This window comes from Silene latifolia, chromosome 2, assembly GCF_048544455.1.
Source record: "Silene latifolia isolate original U9 population chromosome 2, ASM4854445v1, whole genome shotgun sequence".
Classification (NCBI taxonomy): domain Eukaryota; kingdom Viridiplantae; phylum Streptophyta; class Magnoliopsida; order Caryophyllales; family Caryophyllaceae; genus Silene; species Silene latifolia.
In genome coordinates, this window is record NC_133527.1 from 173,509,582 (window position 1) to 173,533,788 (window position 24,207).

General features: G+C 34.7%; 2 protein-coding genes and 1 long non-coding RNA gene across 3 annotated transcripts; 2 read left to right on the plus strand and 1 right to left on the minus strand.

The window, feature by feature from the left end:
* The first annotated feature begins 681 nt into the window (after positions 1-681).
* On the plus strand, positions 682-1,904 carry LOC141631218 (uncharacterized). Its single transcript, XR_012537604.1, has 4 exons — positions 682-855; positions 993-1,048; positions 1,151-1,424; positions 1,656-1,904. It is a non-coding gene; the product is annotated as an uncharacterized LOC141631218 (long non-coding RNA).
* A 9,791-nt stretch (positions 1,905-11,695) lies between these two features.
* LOC141631221 (uncharacterized) lies at positions 11,696-19,095 on the plus strand. Its single transcript, XM_074443925.1, has 4 exons — positions 11,696-11,827; positions 12,579-12,665; positions 18,400-18,519; positions 18,612-19,095. The coding sequence occupies exons 2-4, from the start codon at positions 12,600-12,602 to the stop codon at positions 18,732-18,734; spliced, it is 309 nt and encodes a 102-aa protein (XP_074300026.1). The 5' UTR covers positions 11,696-11,827; positions 12,579-12,599; the 3' UTR covers positions 18,735-19,095.
* A 1,383-nt stretch (positions 19,096-20,478) lies between these two features.
* On the minus strand, positions 20,479-23,481 carry LOC141643392 (iron-sulfur assembly protein IscA, chloroplastic-like). Its single transcript, XM_074452545.1, has 3 exons — positions 23,239-23,481; positions 21,809-22,030; positions 20,479-20,949 (listed from the first exon to the last, which is right to left on the minus strand). The coding sequence occupies exons 1-3, from the start codon at positions 23,393-23,395 to the stop codon at positions 20,813-20,815; spliced, it is 516 nt and encodes a 171-aa protein (XP_074308646.1). The 5' UTR covers positions 23,396-23,481; the 3' UTR covers positions 20,479-20,812.
* Positions 23,482-24,207: the final 726 nt, after the last annotated feature.

The following is a 24,207-nucleotide window of genomic DNA, read 5'->3' on the forward strand; positions in this document are numbered from 1 at the left end:
ATCCTAAAAATGCCAACTAGACAAAGCCACGTAGGATGTGGAAAAGCCACATTAACATTCACATTGCCACATTGGTTAAGATTAACACACGCCTACCCAACCATTCTCCACGCAGACATCTATACTATATAGTTAAAATGCTACTTATACCATTTAATTTTATTCCACATGTCATTTTAGATTGGTTAATATTAATTAATTTTACTTTATATTGCTTGATTAATGACAATTGACAACATAACATTAACTTATAAAATTAACATTTTAATTGAATGTTTTGTAATAAAACATGTTAATGGATTTATTAAAGTTTTTCATAGTTTTTTTTTTAAATTTATTTTCATATGATGAAATATTGGTTGAAAATGTTGTAAATTTTTTTTTGGTAAAAAGTTAAACTTAACTTTCCTGAAATTGTACCACTTAAAATTTACACCTACATCTATTTATTTAAGATCGTTATACAATTCCTTTTAAGTTTTAATTAAAACTAAAATCATCTATACAATAATATTAAAAGGGTAAATTGAGTAGATCTTGCAATGCCACGAGGAGACATATATACCTACTTTAACAAGTGTTTAGGAGTATTATTAGTTGTTTAGCCGCGGAAAAAAAGAATAAAAAAATAATAGTCCGTATTAACTAACCCTTCGTATTATTATCGTCATAATGTCAGATGTTGTTGAACAACAGAAACTCAAGAGTCAGCTCTCTTCATCTCCCTATTGACATTAGATACTCAATTAATATTTTGTCAGTTACATAAAATAAGTGAGTATTTATGCAGATTATGACCACTCTTCGTTTTGATCTCCAATCTCCATTTAGTTTCTAAAACAAGCCCTCATTCAGGTAAAATTTTGTACACCAATTTCATTGCTACTGTAATTTTACGGAGTAGTTTTGGTAATTATAAGTTAAAGTAATACCGTATATTTCTCTATTAAGAGGCTTCTCTTGATTTTTATACTGTTTGAATTGTTGTTTAGAGGTTGATGTATGGAAGGTGCTCGATGAAATTCCCCAAAGGAAACTAAAGTACAAGGTGATTTCTAATTTTCTAATATCTATATGAAATTATGCTTCGTATATTTTTGTGACTTGGTTGTAGTTTCTTTTTATTGATATGTTTGTTGGATTTTCTCAGTATTTATGGAGAGGCAGAAAAATGAGCAAGGCGGCAACAACAACAACAAAGGACGAAGGAAATAATTTCAGAGATTGAAGTTGCTACTCATCACTACATGAGACAACCAGAATTCGATGATGAAAATTAAAAGCGGAAATATTTCAAGAGGCCTGATCTTCCATCAAATCTATTCTTCCGTCTTCACGTTACACTCAATCGTTAAAGTCTGCCTTCTCTTTAGTACCTGACTTCTTATCTCTAGCGGCTATCAAAACATTCTTCGGAGATACAGGTATACTAATTCATAAACCCTCTACTCTATAATGTGCAACTTTTAAGTCTTTAATTTTCGTTCCATCAATTTCTATGATTTTTAGTACTCCTGTTTGACTTCTGTTCTACAGTATTACTTTTCAATATTAGCTTTTTCAGTCAGACATTCTGATCACTCATAGTCTCATAGATTAATTCCATCTTTGTAATTCTGCATGTTTGTATAAATTGTTTTATGTGCTTATTTAAGGTACAAAGGGAAGGACAAATGCAAAGGGGTAGCATAGGAGAAGAATAAAAGGGACAAGAGATGAACACGAAATGGAAAAGAAGTAATGAGTCATCGGGCTCGATCCTAGAGTCACTAAATCTTCAACAAAGACATAGGCAGAGTTGTCCAAGTTCATGATACCGCCATCAAAATATGAAACGGTCATAATGTATAGGTGTTCAGTCTCCCTTTATGAACGACTGTCCTCTATTTAGTCTTGAATCAATTAAATTGATACGCCTCATTATGATTAATTCGATCTGAGAGTTTGTGGACTTCGTACAATTGTGTAAATTGTACAATGCCTTGAATCTTTTATCATCCGTACCTGTCTTCATGGTTTAAAAACATGATGACTCATTACGATTTGGTAACTCTTTTAAACCTTTTAAATCGTAGAAGTTTTACCTTCATAGGTTAGTAACACGATAGACATATTGTGTTTGTGGGAATGAAGTAACACTCGAGAGATAAACGGAGGAAGTCTTATACCCAATAAACCTATTTTTTTTTTGTGCTAGACTACTGCTTAAGTTTGTTTAGGATATGATTATGCAGACGGAAAAACTATCTAAAACTTACATAACTTTGACGCCAAACTGATAGGGTAACGATGGCCATGCACAATGCAAGTCGTCAACTAGAAAAGTTTTCATTTCTTCGTCTTTTGTCATTTGCCAATAGCTACTCTAGATGTAAATAAATCTCAATTATACGCGTAATAAACTGAAATTCTCCTCCTTTGGTTTATGGAGTCATTTTGCACATAGAATTGTTTGCTTAGAGTAAATTTTCTAGACTCATCAACTTAAAATAAGTTGTAGTTTGCTTAATTTTTGGTACTCCCTAAAAGTTATAGTAGTCATATTTGCATTTTCTAATATTTGCCCTTAAGGTAACATTAAGAAGCTAATTAGAGAAATATTTACAAGGAAAAATACACGATTATTTTCTTAATTATGGTAAATATTAGTTTGAACATCGATTTCTAATGATATATTCTCTAATTAATTTCTTATCGTGTGCCCTTCGTTAGAAAAACCATTTCCTTATATGATATTACGATTTAGGAAGGCTAATTTTTGTCCAAATTGTTAGAGCTCGGAGACTATCATTTTCTTGCGGAAAGCTGGTTTTAACTTTTTACCATTGTCCTTTTCACATTTAGTACTTCATATATCTTACGACTTATTTTATTCTTATGAGAAATATTTTATTTAAAGGTAAACAAATAATTAAGACGAACAATGCCTTATTTCTTAATATTTTATTTTTAATTTCTTTCATGGCAACACTATCAAAGCGCAAAGGAAAATGAGATAAAGCTTAAAGTGGAGCGTCAACATGACTTGAGATTCTGAAAGAATTTGGGATGGGATTATATCCCTTGGGGTGTAAGGGACAACCCTGAATCAAATTAATGAGACATTAGGCAGATTTCGTTGTACTCACCATACAAGGTAATTAGTGTACTATATGAGAGATTCTTGGGTCCTTCGAAAGAACTGTACTAATTCTAAATGAATACAATTCCTTTATATAATTAACAACATTACCAAATAATTATTTTAGATAAATAAAAAATGATGATTAGAAAAGCCCCGTGATTTTCACGGGTTACAGAACTAGTTGCGAAGTTTAATAATATTCTTAAAAGTAAAGGTATGACATTTTATTTCAACCACTATTTAAGATCAGTAATAATAATAGTAATTTTCATTAACATTTTTTCCTATTTGTTTTACCTCTTGAGCTTCTCACTAATGAATTATCTTATTTAATAATACTCATAACTCAAAAATAAATGAAAAGGCAAATTAAAAGATGGGAAGCAATAGTTTATAATGGCTATAAAACATACAATAGTTTTCATTCACTAATTCTCCATTTAATAACTATTACTCATGAACTTCCAAATTACAAACTATATTTCATGGTTGAATTAAAAAATTCCAAAAAAAAATATGTAACTTACCAAAATTCACATCAAAATTTCTTAATTTACAACTAAAATTCCCATTTTACAATAAAAAGAAATGTTAGTGAATTGATTAAAATTTTTCAATGTAATATAGCTCATAAAAGTTATACATTTATTTATTTATTTAAAATTACACAAACTTGAAAAGAAAAAGAAATAAGTAGTTTAATAATATTCTTAAACGTAAAATTATGGCATTTTATATTCAACCATTATTTAAGTTCAACCCACGATAATTTTCACATAAGTCCAATGATTTTCTTAAAGGCATCGTCGAATTTTCTCACAAGTCTCTTCTAATTCCCTACCCTAGCCTAACCGTTACTCCATTTAACTCTCATACTAATTTTGCAATAATTCCTACCACCATAAAGATTGTATAAAGCAACCCACTATATACAACCCTTTGAATGCTTTTGTATTTTTCCTAATTAATATTTATGTCGTTTAAAGGTTGTGAACACTAATTTTAGTGTACATTATTTAACTTCCAAATTAGCATTATTTAGCCTCTTCTATTTAAGAACGTCTCATTTGTTTTCCTCAAAAACAATCATTTGTGGGTGGTAAAAATTTGCAGTATTTTCTTTAACTTGAATTTGGAATGACGAAATACTAATTTGTGTATTATTTTTTGTTGTACTTTTGTTTTGTAGGCAATACGAAAGGAAGTCCTTGTGGTGAAGTCGTATGGTTAGCGGCTAACTCTTGTTGTCATGCTCATGCATACTCCACAGGTATATTTACTTTTTATACAACTAACAATTTCAATATTTCAATTTGGTTTTAAAGTTTCTAATTCGTAAATAATCAAATTCTAAAATTTATGAATCTTTATTAGTTGATGATCAAAATTAAAGAATGGGCATATGATCAATAATGAAATAAATTTCGATTTCATTTGATATTCACCAAAAAATCAACTATCTAAATTTTTAATTTTTCTAGAGATAACCCGTGATTTTCACGGGTAACAAAATTAGTTTTACCTAAAAAAGATAATAAAAAAAGTAAAAGAAAAAACATGAAAAGACAAAGTAGCAATTAATATACTCCCTCCATTATTTTATATATGACGTTTTCGTTTTACGAGGTAAGCCTTTGACTTTTTTTATGAAAAAATACTCTAGAAAAAATTATAAAAATCATATCGTTAGATTCGTCATGAAATTTGCTTTCATAAAAGTATACATTTCATATTATTAGCTCATATATTTTGAGAGATATTGAAGAGACAAGTGACTGTCTCGAAATATGAGAATGACATATACTCCCTCTTATTCCAGATAACCGTCCCATTGTGAATATGGCACGAGAATTAAGAAAGTGAGTTTAGACTACACAAAATGGATAATGGGACAGTTATGTGAATAGACGAAAATGAAATTGAATTTGGACCACACAACATTTACCAAAAATGAACAATGGGACATTATTGTGAATAGACGGAAATGAACAATGGGACGGTTATCTGGAATAGGAGGGAGTATAAAATAATGGAGGGAGTACTAATTATCCACATTATGTAAACCATCATCTTCCACGCATTACTTCACTTCATAACCACAATATCTCTACTTAATGCCAAACTTTTCATATTCTATAATTATGAGATCAATTCAATAAAATTTTGCCTAAAAAGATGATCAATTGATAAGAACTCTAACACATTCCTAGAAAAAAAAATGACATAAAAGGTTGTCTATTTTCACCTATATATTTTATTTTGGTTTGATTTTTCAAAAAAAAAATCATATTTTTGCTTTGTGGTGAGTTGGAATCAAATTAATGGATGAGAAATTAAGAGATAAAAGGGAATTAGAATAAGAAAAAGAACAACATGACACGTATTTGTATTATATAATTCCCTATTGCCGTTATCGAATGTTGTTGAAGATACTTGAGATCGTCGATAATCAAATATAATCATCCATTATGCCGAATGGAGGTCCAACTTTGTTGAATAAAACTCTAACTTGATCAAATTGTATAATTTTTTTTAGTCTCACATTTTTAATAGTAATGGAATGTTTTGGGATATTTTTAATATATTCGTAACTGTAAATGTGTATTTAATTTATTGAGAATGATATTAACAACATATTACAAATGTATCAACCAAAGCAAATTTAGTGTAAATATAGTATTCTTTATGTTTTTTATCAAGTGACTTAAAAATAAATTTATACTTTCTTTGTAGAAATAGTATACCTTTTAATTTTAATGTAAGAAGGTTGCATGAGTATTGATGTTGCTTTGTCTATTACACCCTTCTCATTTAAATTGTTTTTACTTGATTAAACATTACAACGGTTAATAGAAAATGAGGGAAAATAATAATTTACTTTATAAAATATCATTGTTATTTCCAAACGTACAGAAAAAAATAAAAATAAGTATATACCTATGATTAACACTTCTTATTATCATTTTGATAGAGTTTGACTAAGAAAAATATAATTCAGTCATCGAGCAAAATTTATATAATTTCGTAACAAAAGCAAAAATAAGAATAAAAGAATAATAGGTTACAATAACACACACAAAAAAATTCAACATAATTATGTGAATATCAAGCCATTACAAAAGTAGTAAAAAATAATTTACGTGAAAATCACGAGAAATTAAACTAATACTCCCTTTTTTTTTAATTGTCATTCTCACTTTTCGAGACACTGATTTCTCTCTTCAATATCTCTCAAAATATATGACTAAATATGTTGAAATGTATACTTATATTAAAGCTCTATTCATAAGGAATTTTATAGTGTAATTTTTATAATTTTTCGACCAATATATTTTTGTATAAATTGAATTCAAAGGCTCACCTCGTAAATTGAAAACGTCAATTATTTTATAAAGGAGGAAGTATATACTAAAAAAAAAGGCATGATAAAGCATCACATTCCCTTGGACAGAATTTTTGCAAACCACATCGTTATGCATTTATTTTATTTTATTTTAGCAAAAAAAAGATAAATTGTTGTAAGAGTTTGTAGGATTAAACACAATCATTAAAATTGGCTTTTCATTTTCAAAGTAAATTAAACAATCGTTAAACATCAAAATAAATACTAAATAAATTTTGAAATTTTATTGTTAGAATAAATTTTACGGATAAAATAATATTTATTCTTTCAACGTTTATAATCCGCACCATATTCTTTCAACACAATGTTGACCGATTAATCTACCTTGAATTATACTCTCTCCTATTCACTATGATGTTTCACATTGTTTTTTAACTAGTTTTTAAGATAATTGAGATTTGTGGTGGAAAATGGAGGAAATGGAAAGTAATAGAGAAAATATGGAGTCACAACTCACAAGTCTTAAGAATCACAAATTATAGACTAATAAGGAAAGTGGAAGATCTTAGTAAATTGGTCGTTGTAGAAAATATGAAAGATGTTAGAGAATATGAGAGAGTAGTTCGCAAATAAAAATATAAAACTTTCTATTTTGAAAAATTATTTTTGGTTGAATTAATTACGTAGCTCAACTGTTTTTAATGAAAGAACAATAAAATAAAACAAATGACTGGAATGGAGGGAGTTTAATAAAAAAAAAGACTTAAAAAAAATCAAAGACAACAACAACAATAATAACAATAATCGTGACAAAACACTAATAAATGTAGCAATATTAGTGGCATTATACAAATATACGTATTAATTAATAGACTTTTTTTTCTTACAATGCCTTTTTGTCCTCAGTATTCAGTGCGATCGCAAACATGACTTGCATAACACATTAACAATCTAACGCCCCAACATAGCTAGACCCGTGAATTTCACGGGGTAATAAAACTAGTTATTTTTGATAAAGTAAGTAAAAATTAAAGGGTATAACTGGAAATAATTAGGAAACTGGAGGGTATAAGTGGACTTTTCTAAAGAACAAGGGTACAAATGGAATTGGAATTAGGGAAAATTTCCATAAAATGAATTTTCATTTCGCCCTTGTACACAAATGGAATTAGCATAGAAGGGTACAAATGTAATTAACATTACAAGGAAATTGGTTGGAACAAAAGAAGTAGGGCCCGCGTTGTCCTATTTAATCAAACCACCATCTTCTTCTTCCCAACTCAATTTTCATCTAAAGCTTTTCACTGTTGCTCCTGTCTGTCTCTTTTTTTTTTAGTCTCCATTTTACGACCGGAGCAAGCTGTTCTCCTTACCTTCCATTCACTCAGTTTTTTAACTCGTTAATCTTACACTATTGCCAAAATATGTCTAAAAACAAAATTATTACTAGTATTTTAGGTTGTCTTCGGCCTGTTTGTTCCGCCACTTCCTTCGTCCCTTTTCTACTATTAACACCATCACTACTACTACTTCTTCTAATACTCTTCCTTCTCATACTCTATCCTCTTCTTTTTTTTCATTTCGCCTTTCGTGTTCGACTTTTTGTACGCCCTAGTCCTTACTACCCTTCTCGTATCGTGCTTTATGCGAAAGTGAATGGAAAGCTAAACGTGGAGGTGGAGGCGGAGGTGAAGGGAAAGCTAAACGTGGAGGCGGAGGCGGAGGTGAAGGAAAAGATAAACGTGGAGGTGGAGGCGGAGGCGGAGGTGAAGGGAAAGATAAACGTGGAGTTGGAGGTGGAGGAAAAGGTAAACGTGGAGGTGGAGGTGGAGGTGAAGAAAAAGGTAAACATGGAGGTGAAAGTGGTCGTGGAGGTGGAGGTGGAGGTGGAGGTGGAAAAGGGGATGGGGATGGGGATTGGGATGGGGATGACGATGGAGATGAGAGTGTAGAAAAAGGTAATTATACTTATTCATTTAAATTTTGATCACGTTACTCATTCGTCATGTTATTCTAACTAATTTATTTCATTAATTGTTGTAGTATTGTACTATAATGTAGATACTCTTGGGGGGACGAGTGGTCAGAAATACATTGCCTTTATAGAAAACCTTGCAGATGCAGTTATTGGTAGTGAAAATAGTGTTTATGGCATTAGGATACTCCCAGAAAATCCCCAAAAGAAATGGGTAGAACTAGTGTTACAAACAAAGATGGGAGATGACATAAAATGGGTGAAGTTGAGGATTAGGAGGAGGGATTGTTACTGTAATGACATTAAACGAGAGGAAGATAAGAGTTGGATTTCATTTAAAGATAAAAAAGGGAATGATGCGGCTTCATATGGGCCTGAACTTAATGATATTAAGTTAGTAGGTGGGGTTATTCTACGAGAGTGTGTGAGAAATTTACATGACAAAGGGGATAAGAGATCGCTGATGAGGATTGTTGTTTATATTATTGAGTGAAGAAACCCAATTTGATTAAGCTAGTGTTGATGATGCCTTAAGACAAATTAATCTCATTTGTTATTTAATTGTGTGCCTCTTAAGTTTAACCATGTAGCATGAAGCTCCAATTGTCAATTCAAGGTTATCAAGAATGTCATCATGAAGATCAAAGATGAAGATTGTCATTAGTGCTAAAGTCATGTGTTGTAAGGTGATCGTTTAACACGAATTTACGTTTAGGCGCAAAAGCAACAATTGAGTCAACAGTTAATTAAGGCTCGTCTTTGAAAGAAATATTTCGAAAATATTTGAATCTTTGTTAAAATGCTTTCATGTTCACAAATGTTTTCTGAAAATATTTTGAAGTCTTTTAAAGAATATAGAGCTTTCAATGACTTGCTAAGGAGTTTGTTTGCACAATAAGACACTTACTATAAATGGGTTGTTTGCTTTTACATTTATGAAAATGTTTATGGTTCCCATAAACACAACCATATATGCTTGTTTCTTGCTGAAAAACCCAACCCTTATTTGTGTGTGTGCACAATCTGATTTCTTGCAATCTTAGGCACCGATTTCTTGAGGAAGAATACTCGGTTGCTTGTAGAGAAATTCGGATGGCTTGTGCATGTTGCCCAAGCAAACTACTTACATTATTTTAATCACTTGTGCTTATGAGTGTAAGATATTTTAATGTAAAGTATACTACTTGAACATTATAAATAGCTTGCTTAATTCATTTTTACAAGTGCGCAACAAACGAGTTTTAAACTGAAAAAGACTTAAGCTTTCAATCGAGTAAATTAACTTTGCAAAACCGTTTTTTATTTCAAAATCTTTGAATCTTTTGCAAGTTTGTTTATTTATCTTTTGAGTCTTTTACTTGAGTTTGTTGTTGCACCCAGTCGTTTTAGCCGTGTTCAAGGATCCTGTGTTTTGTACTTAAACTTTATCTCCTTCGTTCAATTGAGTGAACAACATTGAGATAAGTGGTCTTGTAACAAACGGGTAGAACCAAAAAGTCTTAGGATAGAGTTATCCTTAAGCATGAAGTCTTCGATCGTTTTAGCCGTGTTCAAGGATCCTGTGTTTTGTACTTAAACTTTATCTCCTTCGTTCAATTGAGTGAACAACATTGAGATAAGTGGTCTTGTAACAAACGGGTAGAACCAAAAAGTCTTAGGATAGAGTTATCCTTAAGCATGAAGTCTTCGAATCGGAGTAGCTTTTGAGCATGAAGTCTTTCGGCGGAGTAGCCCAAAGCAAAAGTCTTATTGCGGAGTAGCTTTAAGCAAGGAGTCTTTCGGCGGAGTAGCCCAAAGCAAAAGTCTTGGAAGCGGAGTAGCTTTTAAGCATTAGCAACCGGAGTAGGTTGGGGAGTTGTTTTATTATTCGGGGTGGTCTTAGTTTGTATGAGTTTACTTCTGAGACGTTTAATAAAATAGCGCTGGACGTAGGTCGCGGAGTAGTGACCGAACCAGTTTTTAAAAACATCGTTAGTCGTGTCTATTTCCGCTGCACACTCTACTCACGTTTTTATCTACAGAATCAACTGTTGAGTACACTGTAACTTCTGCTTGTTGAATCGTTGTTGAATACTTCTAACTCTCTAGTTCTAAGTATCGACTTCTCCTTTCATCTAAGCATTGTTAATTGTTAAAAGTGTTTAAGAGTTTTAAAAGAAGCTTTCATTAAGTTTAAATTTTTAAATAGACACCTAATTCACCTCATCCCCTCTTAGGTGCCCTCGTCCGTGACTCTTCAATTGAGGCAGTGCGATTTGTTGAGATTAGAGAAAAGATTGCCAGTACCATGGATGACAAGTGTGAGCCTATTCCCCTATCACCTGAAGACAAAAATTTGATTTTAAGTTGGGGAAAACTGTCTAAGGCTCTATGTGATGCTTATAATCTAAAAACACAGCAGCTTGAGAAGGAAGAGTATAAAGGGGCGGGTTATGGGTCCCCATAAATTCACGGGGTAAAGGTACTGAGACACGCAATTTATTTGCATTTGGACTAAACAAGTGGGCCCCACAATATCAGATTAAAGCTGGCAAAAGGGCTCTTTGAGGGTATCTTTGTCATGTACACCAAAATTTCGTATCCCCGTAGTTTTACCCAGTGTATTTAGGGCTACCCTGGGTTATTCCTTACAAGAGGCGATAAGGAAGTTAGGAATTACTCCATCCCATCCAGACCAAAGGTTACAGTTGCTTTTTGGCACTATTCATGGTCGTAGGGAATCTTTGATATTATTCTTAATCTATAAGATAAAATATAGTCATGTAAGATCTTGTTTGATTTATCGTCATGAATGCTACTCTCTCCGTACCACACTAAAGGTAACACTTACTATAAACGGGCGTACCACACCAAAGGTAACATTCCTTATTTGTCCCACAACATTACCAAATTATCCTTATACCCATTTGATATTTACACAAAATGTCATTACATACCCCACTTACCAACCCACAATTAAACACACAATTACATACCCCACCTATTTTTTCCCTCTTTACCCTTACTTTTTCCACCTTTTCTTAAATACTCCATTTTTCCCTACGTTACCTTTGGTGTGGTACGGAGGGAGTATAAGAATATCAAATTTTTATAATTTTTAATAATGTGTAACTAAAGATATGCACGTTACAAAATGTGCCTAGACAAGTATGATAAAGCAACTGTAACCTTTGGTCTGGATGGGAGGGAGTATTAACAGTCAACCTGCTTAACCTGAAAAAAAAAAAAAAAAAAAAAAAAAAAGATGAGGGTGGATTAAGAATTTGGAGATGAATAAAGTGGGGAAGTTGGTTCACTTAAAAGCGAAGCTGAGAAGTTCATCAATGGGATAAATGCAAGGCTTGATGGAGTCTTTGATGCTAGCTACTGCTTCTGATTAATCAAGGTTAGTTGTCTTATTTGAGTTATTGAATCCTTATCAAGACGAGGAACATGAACTGATGACTCGTCTGACTGAAATAGATAACTCAAAGTTGAGAAATACTATCATTAGGTATCCAACTCAATAAGTTTACAAAATTGAAACCATTTACTGCGGCAGATGAAAGTAGTGTCAAGGAGGCAAGCTTGTAGCTCACAGATGTTGTGCTGCCAACATTTATACAGGATCTATGCAAACTTACTTGCAAACTTACTTGAAGTATCACCAATAGATGGTCAGACATTAACTGATGAACAACTTCATACTAATGGGATTAATGTCAGATATATTGGAAAAGTAAGCGCATTTGCTGACATGATACTAGTTAAGTTTAAAATTTCTAGGTGTTAAAACTAAGTAACTGATAAGTTTTGCTGAATGCTTTGAGAAATGCATTACATTCAGCAGAGAGTTCTTGTGTTTGTAAATTTTTAAGGGTAGCTGAGGAATTGTGTTTTACTGTGCCGATGTTGCTCCTTTATTTAATGGTGTAATAAAAGAGTTGATATGATAGGTTTAAGTTCACTTGAAGCTTTAGTGGAAATACACTACTACGTATTTCCCTAGTGAACTATGAATCAGTAGTTGTTCTTCTATTTTTGTTCAAGATCCCCCGTCTAGAAATTTTTTGAGGTTTTCCTGGTCCTTGTATTACTGTAACATCAGTTAAAGAGTTAAGTAATTTACTTTTATCATTTTGTGATTCTTTGATCAGGTAGCTCAAGGGACAAAACATATGCCTCATCTTTGGTTACTCTTTGTTAACGAGATTGCAGTTAGGTCTGCAAAGCACTTGCTGAAGGTAATATTTCTTGCTTATGTTTTATGCTACCTTTGTCTTGAAGCGCAAATTTAAGTCATGAGGTTACTGATTCACAATTCGATATTTCCATAAAAGGGCAAGTGCTATGGAAAAACATATGAAATGGAAATTTATTATCTCAGATTTTCATGGTCTATTTTGTACTCTTTACAATTTTGGAATTACCAAGTTACGTAGAACATCTTCTGCAATGAAACAAATATAAATGTCAACCACTTCATATACCATGAATGATAGGGAGTATGTTTCTAGTGTTAATTCTATGGTATTTTAGGATGTCCTGAGAGATACAGAGGAACATGAAGTTGGTCCTGCTATATCACAAATCTCCAATTGTTTCTTTGGAGATGTTCAAACTGTTCCCGAAAAAACCAACAGCAACGTGTTGCAGCACCGATCTCACAAGAAGGTGTGTTGAATATAACGTATAAGAGTGATTGAGAGAATGAAGTTGTATCTTATTGATTTAGTAGTAGGATATATATAAGAATACAATGACATAATTCTAGGAATAAGATCAAGTCAAATCATATCCTTAGCTAATTTGTTACTATAACAGACGGAGCATAATATGCTCCTATAATCATGCCTAATACCCCCCTCAAACTGGAGCATGGAGATCAAGAATGCCCAGTTTGCGGAGAAGATAGTGAAACTGACGAGCTCCTAAGGGCTTTGTAAAAATATCAGCTAGTTGTTCATCCGTAGAAACATGAACTGGTGTAATCAGGCCCTCCATAATAGCGTCACGAACAAAGTGGCAATCAATCTCGATATGTTTTGTGCGTTCGTGAAAGACGGGATTTTGAGACAAGTGAATAGCCGATTGACTATCACAAAACAGACGCATAGGCAGAGGAGAAGCCACGTCCAAACTTGTAAGAAGACCTTTTAACCATTTCATCTCACACACAATCGCAACCATGGACCTATATTCAGCTTCGGTAGATGATAGCGACACGGTGGGTTGTTTTTTCGTCTTCCACGAAATGGGAGAATCGCCTAAGAAAACAAACCAGCCCGTCACGGACCGTCGAGACAAAGGGCACTTTCCCCAATCTGAATCACACCAACCAGAAATCGTAAGACGGCTATCAGAGCGAAGTAAAATGCCTTGCCCCGGGCTGCCTTTGAGATAACGAACAACACGCAAAGCTGCTGACATATGAGCTTCACGCGGTTGTTGAAGAAATTGAGACAAGGTATGCACGGCAAAGGACAAATCTGGTCGAGTGACGGCAAGGTATGCCAGGCGCCCAACTAAGCGCCGATATCGTTCTGGGTCGGCTAAGAAAGAGCTTTGATCAAGACCCAGCTGTTGATTAGACTCCATGGGCGTAGTAGAAGGTTTAGCACCTAAGAGGCCGGTTTCAGTGATAATGTCAAGAGTATACTTACGTTGATTAAGATAAATGCCTTCCTTGCTTCGGGCCACTTCAAGACCCAGGAAATATTTCAAGGTACCCAAGTCCTTCATTTTAAAGCATCGATGCAAGTAATCTTTGAAAACAGAAATGGCCGAGGAGTTATTACCTGCTATAACAAGATCATCGACGTAAATCAAGACAAATAGGCGGACATCATGATCCGAGTAAGTGAAGAGGGAGTAATCAGAATAAGATTGACAAAACCCATATTCACGGAGAGCACCAGCCAGCTTAGAGAACCAACAACGAGGAGCTTGACGTAACCCATAAAGAGACTTCTTAAGACGACAAACTTTCCCATCATGACCATGACTAAAACCGGGAGGAAGCTTCCTATATACTTCTTCATCCAAATCCCCATGAAGAAAGGCGTTATGGACATCCATCTGATGCAATGCCCACCCTTTGACAGCGGCAACAGCAAGAAATGTTCGGATGGTGACCATTTTGACAACTGGGGCAAATGTCTCACCATAGTCGATTCCCTCAACCTGATGGTTACCAAAAACAACTAGACGGGCCTTTAACCGTTCAATAGATCCATCGGATTTGTATTTAATTTTATAGACCCAACGACAACCAAGAGCTTTCTTATCAGGAGGAAGATCGGAAAGCTCCCAAGTGCCATTTGATTCAAGCGCAGAAATTTCGTCTTGCATAGCACGACACCATCCTTCATCTTGAATGGCAACTTTGAAAGACGGAGGCTCAACCCCTGTAGTTATAGCTGCTAAAAAAACATTGTGTCTATTTGAAAATTTATGACAATTAATGTAATTTGCTAGAGCGTAAGAAGTACCTGAAGGCGATGAAGGAGAAGTCGGTGAGCTCGGTGAGGATGGACTGTTAGTAGTATCAAGGACATACCCCCGTAATCGAGTATTTGGAATTTTTATACGATGTCCTCTACCCATATCATGTGACTCGGAAACTTGGGCATCGGTATGATTGGGTTGGGCTGGCTCGTCAATGGGGGGCTCGGTATTGGGCACGGGTTCCTCCTCCGGGTTCGACTCACAAGACTCGGTAGTATCCGACCTGGGACCATTGGGTACGGGCTCAGAAGTGGAGGGTTCAAAGTTTGGGTCATCATTTGACGGGAATATTAAAGGAGGTGCATCAGGAGTGGAGGAATTAGAAGTATGGAATGGGAATATATCCTCATAAAAAGAGACATCCCGAGACGCACTAATAATTTTGGTTTCCAAATCATAAATTTTCCACCCCTTTTTATTATGAGGGTACCCGACAAAAATACATTTGCGACTCCGTGGTTCGAATTTGTCACCTTGTGTTTTTTGATTATGAGCAAAGCAAAGACACCCAAAGACCCGGAGATTGGTATAAGACGGAGGAATACCGAACAAAATTTCATATGGAGATTTTTTGCCTAGGAGGGAGGAGGGTGTTCTATTGATCAAATATGCCGCAGTAAGAACGCACTCACCCCAAAACCGCTTAGGTAAATTACCTTGAAATAACAAAGCACGCGCCACATTGAGAATATGACGATGCTTTCTCTCTACCCTCCCATTTTGTTGGGGCGTACCGACACAAGAAGTTTGGAATTGGATGCCTTGCTGCAAAAAATATGCAGCCATGGCATTAAACTCGTTACCATTATCACTCCGAACGACTTTGACTGTTTTGGAGAATTGGGTTTGAACCATGGCTAAGAAATTCATGAACATGGATGTGACTTCAGTTTTATCGAGAAGTAAATAAACCCACACAGCCCTGGATTTATCATCCACAATGGTTAGGAAATATTTAGCCCCACAAGTAGAAGGGGTACGGTACGGACCCCAAAGGTCACAATGTATTAATTGAAAAATGTCTGCAGCAATATTATCACTTAAATCAAAACTAGTACGAGTTTGTTTGGCAAGGTGACACACATCACACACCGAGCTATTATTAAAATTAATAGGACGAGCTAAAGAAATAAATTTAACTGCTTTATCACCCGGATGACCAAGCCGACGGTGCCACAGGTCGTATGACTCCCCTATTCCCACCGAATTGACCGAGCAAGAGTTGGCCTCCGGATCAAGCAAATACGGTCCATCCCGTAGCTCACCTACTCCAATCATCGTCCTCGAGGAACGGTCCTGAATAACGCAAGAAGTATTAGCAAATTGCAAAATATAATCATTATTTGTTAATTGAGACACGGAAATTAAATTGCATTGGAAACGAGGGACAAGCAAAACCCGACGAAGCGTGATCATGCCATTTATACATACAGTGCCCATTTGAGATGCTATAAGACGTTGACCATTAAGCAACCCCACGGCCCGAGGAGGGATGTCAACCGTTTCGACAAACAATGAAATATCGCCTGTGACATGGTTAGACGCTTTTGATATCGATTATCCAGAAATATGCGTACTGCAGAGCCGGTCCGAGGAAGCAAGAGAAGCGGTGGTATGAGCTATGTTGGCATGAACCACTGGTGGAGTGTCGGAAGTAGTAGCAGTAGGACCCTTGCGACGCCGTAATTCAGCCAAGGTACGGGGCCTACTTCCCCACCAATGAGGAAATTTATTTAGCTTTATAAAACAAGACTTGACATCATGACCAAAAATTTCACAGTGAGTACAATAGTGAGTACGGCGTTGAATTTTTTGGCAAATTGGTGTTTATAAGCAAAATAATTAGAGAATTGGGGTTGGTTTGAAACTATTTAGACTTATGGTGTCCACGTCATCAGTTTCATTTTTTTTCCAATTTTTAGGCAAAGCCGCTAAGTTTCTTAGCGGCTTTGTCTCTTTGTCATTTTTTAGATAATAAATGTCATAAGCTTATGAAAAATAGGGAAATAGGGAAGCCGCTAACTTTCTTAGCGGCTTTGGTGGTTATTCATTTCTAGAATAGGCTGTCATCAGTGTTAGAAGGTGACGGTTTTTGAAAAAAAAAAATGAATAGTAAAGCCGCTAGGGTTCTTAGCGGCTTTACTATTCACTTTTTTTTTTTTTTTTCAAAAAAAAAAAAAAAAAAAAAAAATTAAAAAAAAAAAAAAAATAGTAAGCCGCTAAGAAACTTAGCGGCTTACCATAAAAACTGGAAAAAAAAAAACTGATGACGTGGACACCATAAATCAAAATAGTTTCAAACCAACTCCAACTCCCTAATTATTTTGCTAATAAACACCAATTTGCCAAAAAATTCTACGGCGTTCGGCTTTTTTGCGTCGAGATTTGAGAGACATCCGCATCGAACGACTCCGGTCTTCATAATTGGAACTAATTACCATAACGTTCGAGATTTTGATGCCAGGGACATCATTCGATCCAAGGTAATATGGAGATAAAGGGTCAATTTTGAATGTTGGTTGAGGAGAATCACTGGCGTCGTCACCCGCCATGGAAGACGATTAGGGTTAAAGAGAAAGAAAAAAATTAGGTTTTTTGTGTTTTCTGGCTCGATACCATGTTGAATATAACGTATAAGAGTGATTGAGAGAATGAAGTTGTATCTTATTGATTTAGTAGTAGGATATATATAAGAATACAATGACATAATTCTAGGAATAAGATCAAGTCAAATCATATCCTTAGCTAATTTGTTACTATAACAGACGGAGCATAATATGCTCCTATAATCATGCCTAATAAGGTGAGCCACTTTGGAGGTTTTGGTTTCACTTTTATTAGTCTTTTAGTTTCAGTTTGATTTGCGAGAGGATTTTAGGACTCGGGTCAGGAAAGTTTCAGTGATTCGCAATCTCTGCCAGAAGGTAACTAGGATAAATCCAAGCTTAGCATTAATCTGGTGTATTAAATACGTAATGTTTAATTTGGGTAAAAATTGTGTATCATCATCCTTTGTCATAATGAATGGATGTCAGGTTATTGATGTGAAATAGAGATGTGGGCATCTTAAGTTATAGAGGGATCTGGTGCAAATTGAAGAAGAGTGACATCATTTATGATAAGATATTACAAGCATGGAGTTGTGACCTGATTTTGAATCTGAAAGATGCCCCTATTAATATCTTATAGTGCTAACCATTGTTCTACGACTATAATGATATATCCTACCATGTAGCTACATATATTATCTTTTTACTCCCCTAACAATCTAATAAGTGACTCAGGACGTTGTCTAGACATATCACATAGGGTGGTACACATGGTCCTATTTTGGTTTTGCAAATCTTCTCCTTGAATGATAGAGTACATCTGTAATAATACCAAACTGTTAGGACCGGATGTGCGGATTGTTTGTTCATTTGGAATTGAGTGATTGAGTCTGACTTATTCACTTTTTGGTCTTATTGTCAGATTGGCATCACCATTTCAAACATCAGATGTAGTGGATCTGCAACCTGTGGTGAAGCATTCACCACATGCTCTGTAATGATCATCATTTCGCCCCCTCCCCCCCTTCTTCGTCAACTGCTGGTATGATATTGCTTGTATCAGGCATATTGAAAACTCCAACATTGCTTGTAATGAAGACTACACTTAACAATTGACTCTTCTGTTATCTCTAGGGAAGACTGAGTGAAGTATATACATACATACATGCTCAAGATTTGGGTAGAGCCATCATGCAGCAGCAACACAAAGAGCTTGTCCTCGAGGCCTCATCATCATGTTGCTGCAACTTTCATTAATATTGCAATAATGTATCAAGATGCTGAGAATATGGATGGGTACATCACTGAGATAAGTGCAAGAAGCTTTAGCCAACAAGTAGAGGCTTCTCCGTGAGGAGCATTTAGTTCAGACTGCCGTCGTCTCTTATCATGCCTTGGCTATTGCTTTTCTTTTAATACTATGGAAAACTACAAACTTTTGATATTTTTAGGCACTACTCTTTGATTCCTTTCCTTGTTTTTTTCTTTTTTTTTTGTATTGATCTAGTAAAATTATTTCCAATAAGATGTCTTGACGATGCTGCTGCTTCTTTTTTTTGTATTGATCTAGTAAAATTATTTGTTGTAAAACCCATCCATTTTGACGATGCTGCTTCTGTTATTTTCTTCTTCATTCGAATGTATGGTGCGATTTGGTTGGTTTAGTGACATTAACCTATCTTACATGACTTTGTTAACATCAAATAACAATGATCAACTCTGTCCAAACAACAATTTAACTTCAGATAAGCAAAATTTATGGATTTCACATTTCAATAATAACTACAAACATCTATTAAAGTTAAGTGTAAGTACATCATGACTTCCCAAAATCGGGCCTAAATAAGATTACAACATAAAAGAGTCATGTGAGATAGGTTAAAGCCGAAAAACAGACCAAATATGTCTAGACTCTTACCGTAGGTAGTTATTGACCAAAAATAAAGAAAACAAGGTAGTTGAACACAAAAAAAAATAATATAAGGTAGTATTTTTACAAATGCCCTAAATATAAGGTAGTTTTTGACAAAAAACCCATCTCTTGTATTGAAAAACAAAGTATCTCCATAATACTGTAGACACTTAACTGACCATGACACATAGTTTAGTATCTAGTATGTGGACTTTTTTTTTCAAAATGGATGGGTTTTACAACAAATAATTTAATGAAATGAGGTGACTTTGAAACTAATTACCCAAAATGGATTCACGTAGGCTCGATTTTGGCGATGCTAGGTTCCGGATTAAGGTCGCTCTGTCGGAGAGCGACTTGGGACAAACCGAGCTTAGCTGGTCAGCGATTTGGGTCTTTGCCAAAAATAAATAAATAAAAGAAAACGTAGCATAAGGGTTTCAAACCAACGATTTTCTCTCTACTATATGTACTAGAACCAATAACAAACACACCAAAATAACGTTGATGACTTTTATAAGCGATTAGAATTAATATGTACAACAACGAATAATAAATGTGTATTGGGACATGGAACAATAATTACGGAGTATTAGATTTAAACACTTTAGTTTATAACATAAAAATTTTCTTGTGCTGATGGTTAAGTTCTATAGAGTAAGTGGTAGTTTTGTGGAAGGTCTTGTGTTCTATTCCGTTTAATCACATTCTTTTTTCCCTGCATTTTTTCCCTACAAAGACCCAAGTCATTGACCCCCTAAGCGACTTTGTCCCATGTCGCTTTCCCGGTGAGCGACCTTAATCCTGAACCTTGCATTAAAAAAAACCGAGCCTACGTGGACCCATTTTGGGTAATGATGGCGGCTCCTTTCGTGCTGGTGTGAAGATCTCTTTACCAATTAAATTGCGGGTTAATCTTATGGGAATTGATTTCAATCGAGTGAGTTCTTATTGGCAGCTTCATTGACCGACGACGAAACCTTAATATTGATCGAGTGCAATCACCCCTGGTTGTTGCTTCACAAGGGCTTATTAGTTGTTTGAATTTGCTAATATAGCTGATCTTGACTACATGGAAAAAAATGCATGTTGAACATTAAAGGAAATTTATTACTTGTCCTACGAAGAATTACATGGGATACGCTGCCGGAAGACATGATATTTTCATGTTCTCCTTTATGGATAAAATCGGTTTGGCAATCTAACGGGAAGTGATAACGAATGGTTCTGAATCGAGAATAACGTGATTTCCACATTCGCTTGGCATGCACTCTACAAGATAATGTAACGCAACAAAGCATAACCATGAGCAAACCTAACACTATTCGTGCATATCATGATATTTGAAAAACATCATATAATACACGAGTCAGGATCCACTTCCGTTACTAGACATTTTATACATTAAATGGATCTTTTCGAGCTATGCAGCAAACGATTTCCCACAGCTACAGGTTTTTGAAGCGTTTGGGTTTTGGAAAGAGAAGCCTCCACCAATAAGGGCATCACTGTAATCTAACTCCATTCCATACAGGAATAGCAAGCTCTTCGGATCACATACTGCAGTACAGTTGAAATGCCACGGGTTAGTATTATGCCATGTTTTGCTTACAAGGTTGGGTAAAGACACTACAAATCTGAAATTTCACACAAAGAAGATTATTAATAGGTGCAGGACACAACTTTGTGAAGCACTAGTCTAAACTCTAAAGTACAAGATCTCCCAACGCAAATCTCACCTTGAAGGTATGTTACCCTGGTTCGGCTGCAAGGGTTGGACATGAAATGGTGTTCAAGTGCCAGATACTGTTGTTTTCGGGGAAGTTTTCAGTTTTTTAGTGTCAAATGAAGTGTTGAAATGCCGTGTCGTGTCGGGCATTTCAAGTACGCGACCAAAGTGAAGTGTCGGAGTATCATAGCCTTCAAGTGTTCAAAAACCAAGTTTCGATCTCTCTGACCTCACAAATAAATGATAATAAGGGATGGTCGTGGATCCTAAAATCTTATTCGAACGTGATACTCAATAGTCAGATATGGGAGCTTAAAATTTAGCACCCTACGGCCTACGGATCTGTAATTCTGTCTATCAATTGGCAAAATCAAGACCTTGATTAGCACACATGAAACTAACTAGACCAATAGTTTTTTGTTTGATTGTTTTTGGACTTCTTCGGTTTCTGCTTTTGCATTAAAGGTTACCCTAGTGCACTTTTGGTGCGGTTGTTTGGCATCTCCTTTAGCTCAAGTCCTATATAATTTTACCTATTGAAACAAAAAAAAAGACACATGAAAGAGATTATCACAAGGTGCCAGTCACCAACACACAACACACATTGTATGCCCTGGCCTTATGTTGCCCGTTCGATGCCACGACAAAACACCACTCCAGAAATATAGAATAAGACAAAGAAAAACTCACCAATGGTAAACCCATTAAGCTCAATCACAGAGTCATCTGGCTTTGTATTCTCTCGACTCTCAAAATCCATAATGTAGGACATGCCCGAACATCCACCTTGCTTAACTCCAACTCTTAAGGTCACATCGTCACCCCGATCAGATCGGATCCTTCTCAAATGCTTCAAAGCATTGTCAGTGAGGGAAATTGCCGGTGCCAATCCTCCAGCAGGTGTTGCTGACACTTAACATACAATAGCATATATAATATAATAAGTGATCTTGCTGAACAGAACTAATTCCATAGTTCAATCATAATATCAAATAACTTGCACATTGAGCAGGTCCCTTGTACTTTATCGATCACTAAAGAATCCATCAAAAGTGAAAAAACGGATGGTTATGCAAGCTGGGTGTATAAATCTTATCATACAAACATAGAACTTCATTCAAATTAAATGATTCGCTTCACACTTGTGAGTTTATAAGGCGTGAAAAAGCCTATGCGCATCCCATTTACTCTACACATCCCAAAACTATACTTGAATAACATTATCAATTGACTCCAGGAAGTCACATGGCTAGAAAAGGGAATGGCTGAAACGTGATCAATGATCAATCAGAGAAATTCCATAAGTAGTTCGACATCTAATCCACAAGTGATAATCTATAATTGACACACTAAGTCAAGCCTTTCTCAATGAATTAATTTCGTCCCTATCTCATTCATATATTCGTGGGTTGCGATAATTTTTTTTCCTCTTTTAACACTTGCCCGTCCATTCAAGAATGTCCGCCAAAATCCAAGTTAAAATTGTGTTCGAGTTACAGATGCAAGAATACGCTGATCCAACAGCTTACAATTATCCAAAATTCTCAAAAAATTTATTCCAGAGACCTCTGACTTGACTCTTGAGAAAAGCACTTCGCATCAGATCCAAAAAAAAAAAAAAAAACTCACATCATATGGAAGTTATACTGCAGCAAAGCTGTAACAGCTTATTTCACCAAATTAATATACCCCTTCCGTCCTAATTGTTTGTTTATCTTTGATTAAAATAGCTATTACTAAGAATAAACATGTATTCAAGTAACTAAGAGGGTGGGACTATCAGTTCACTGATCAATCACAAGGTATGGCTTAGGCCGTATTCTTTTGAACTGAAGCTACCCTACCTTGGACTAAAGTGAAAACAAAATTGAACGCAACTGAACTGAAATTAAGTCCAAAAGAACCGGTCCTAATCAAAGCAAAAAATAAACAACCCTCGTATACTGTGCTTCAATCTTGTTTTTAATCATTAAAATTAAGCAGTGCTTGAAAGAGCAATAAATTAAAACCCATCTCCAAAACACAATTTCAAACATACCCAGCAAATATATATGCAATTAAAATCAAGATCAAACAATTTAAACTACAAAAAATGGAGAAAAAATTGGGTAGAGAGATACCAGAAGTGGCAGCTGAAGAACGTATAGAGAGACGATTGAAGCGATTAGAATTCGATGAAAAGGAGATGGAGAAGGGTTTGCAATTAAAGGGCACTGAATTTGTTATGGATAATTTGCAAATTGGTGAACAACATCGCAGTGCTGCAGAAGAAGCCATCTTTTTTGTCGCAAGTAGAGGATTTTTGAGTTTATCACGGAATATTAACGATTGCAATTTGCAAACAAGGTGAGTTTTACTATTTCCACCTTTTTTGTTTCTAAGTAGGTATGTATATTTTTTTAGCTTATTACCTTAAATTTTATTTATTTTTTAGCATATTTATATTTTTTTTGAGATTATATAAAATTTATAAGTTAAATTTTAATTTTTTTTTATCAAAACTCAAATTTTACTAAATTTATATGTAATGTTTTGAGTTTTATTATATTTTTTTAGAGCTTAATGTTTAAGTAAATAAAATCAGAAATTTTATAGTAAACTCATAATTTTTAAAATAAAACTCAAAAATTTCATTGTAATGTTTAAAAACTATAGAATTTGTGGTAATACATCAGATGTATAAGCCACCTACTGCAAATTCTTGTTTCAGAAAGATCATTTTTCTCTTTTTAAAAAGTCGGGATTTTGTGATCAGTTTATGGTTAAATACTTATTGTAATCACAATTGTCCAGCTAGTTGTTTTCCGAAAGGAGTTACATTTGGTTGTTAATTAAATGGTCTCAAAACCCCGTCTTTTTGGAAAAGAACAAAATGACACGTCTGAAAGGAGACCAACTGGTTGTTATAAGATCCATAACGTTCTTAGGGTCGAGTAAACTTGGTAAATGGATTAATTAAATTGTTTTCAAACCGGATTAGTTCGGGTTTACGTACGAGCATTTAGGTCAAAGCAAGCCGGGTTGGGTATTTTTTGCTTTTATTATTATCAAATAATTTAGAAATTATCAACTTGCAACAATATACATTT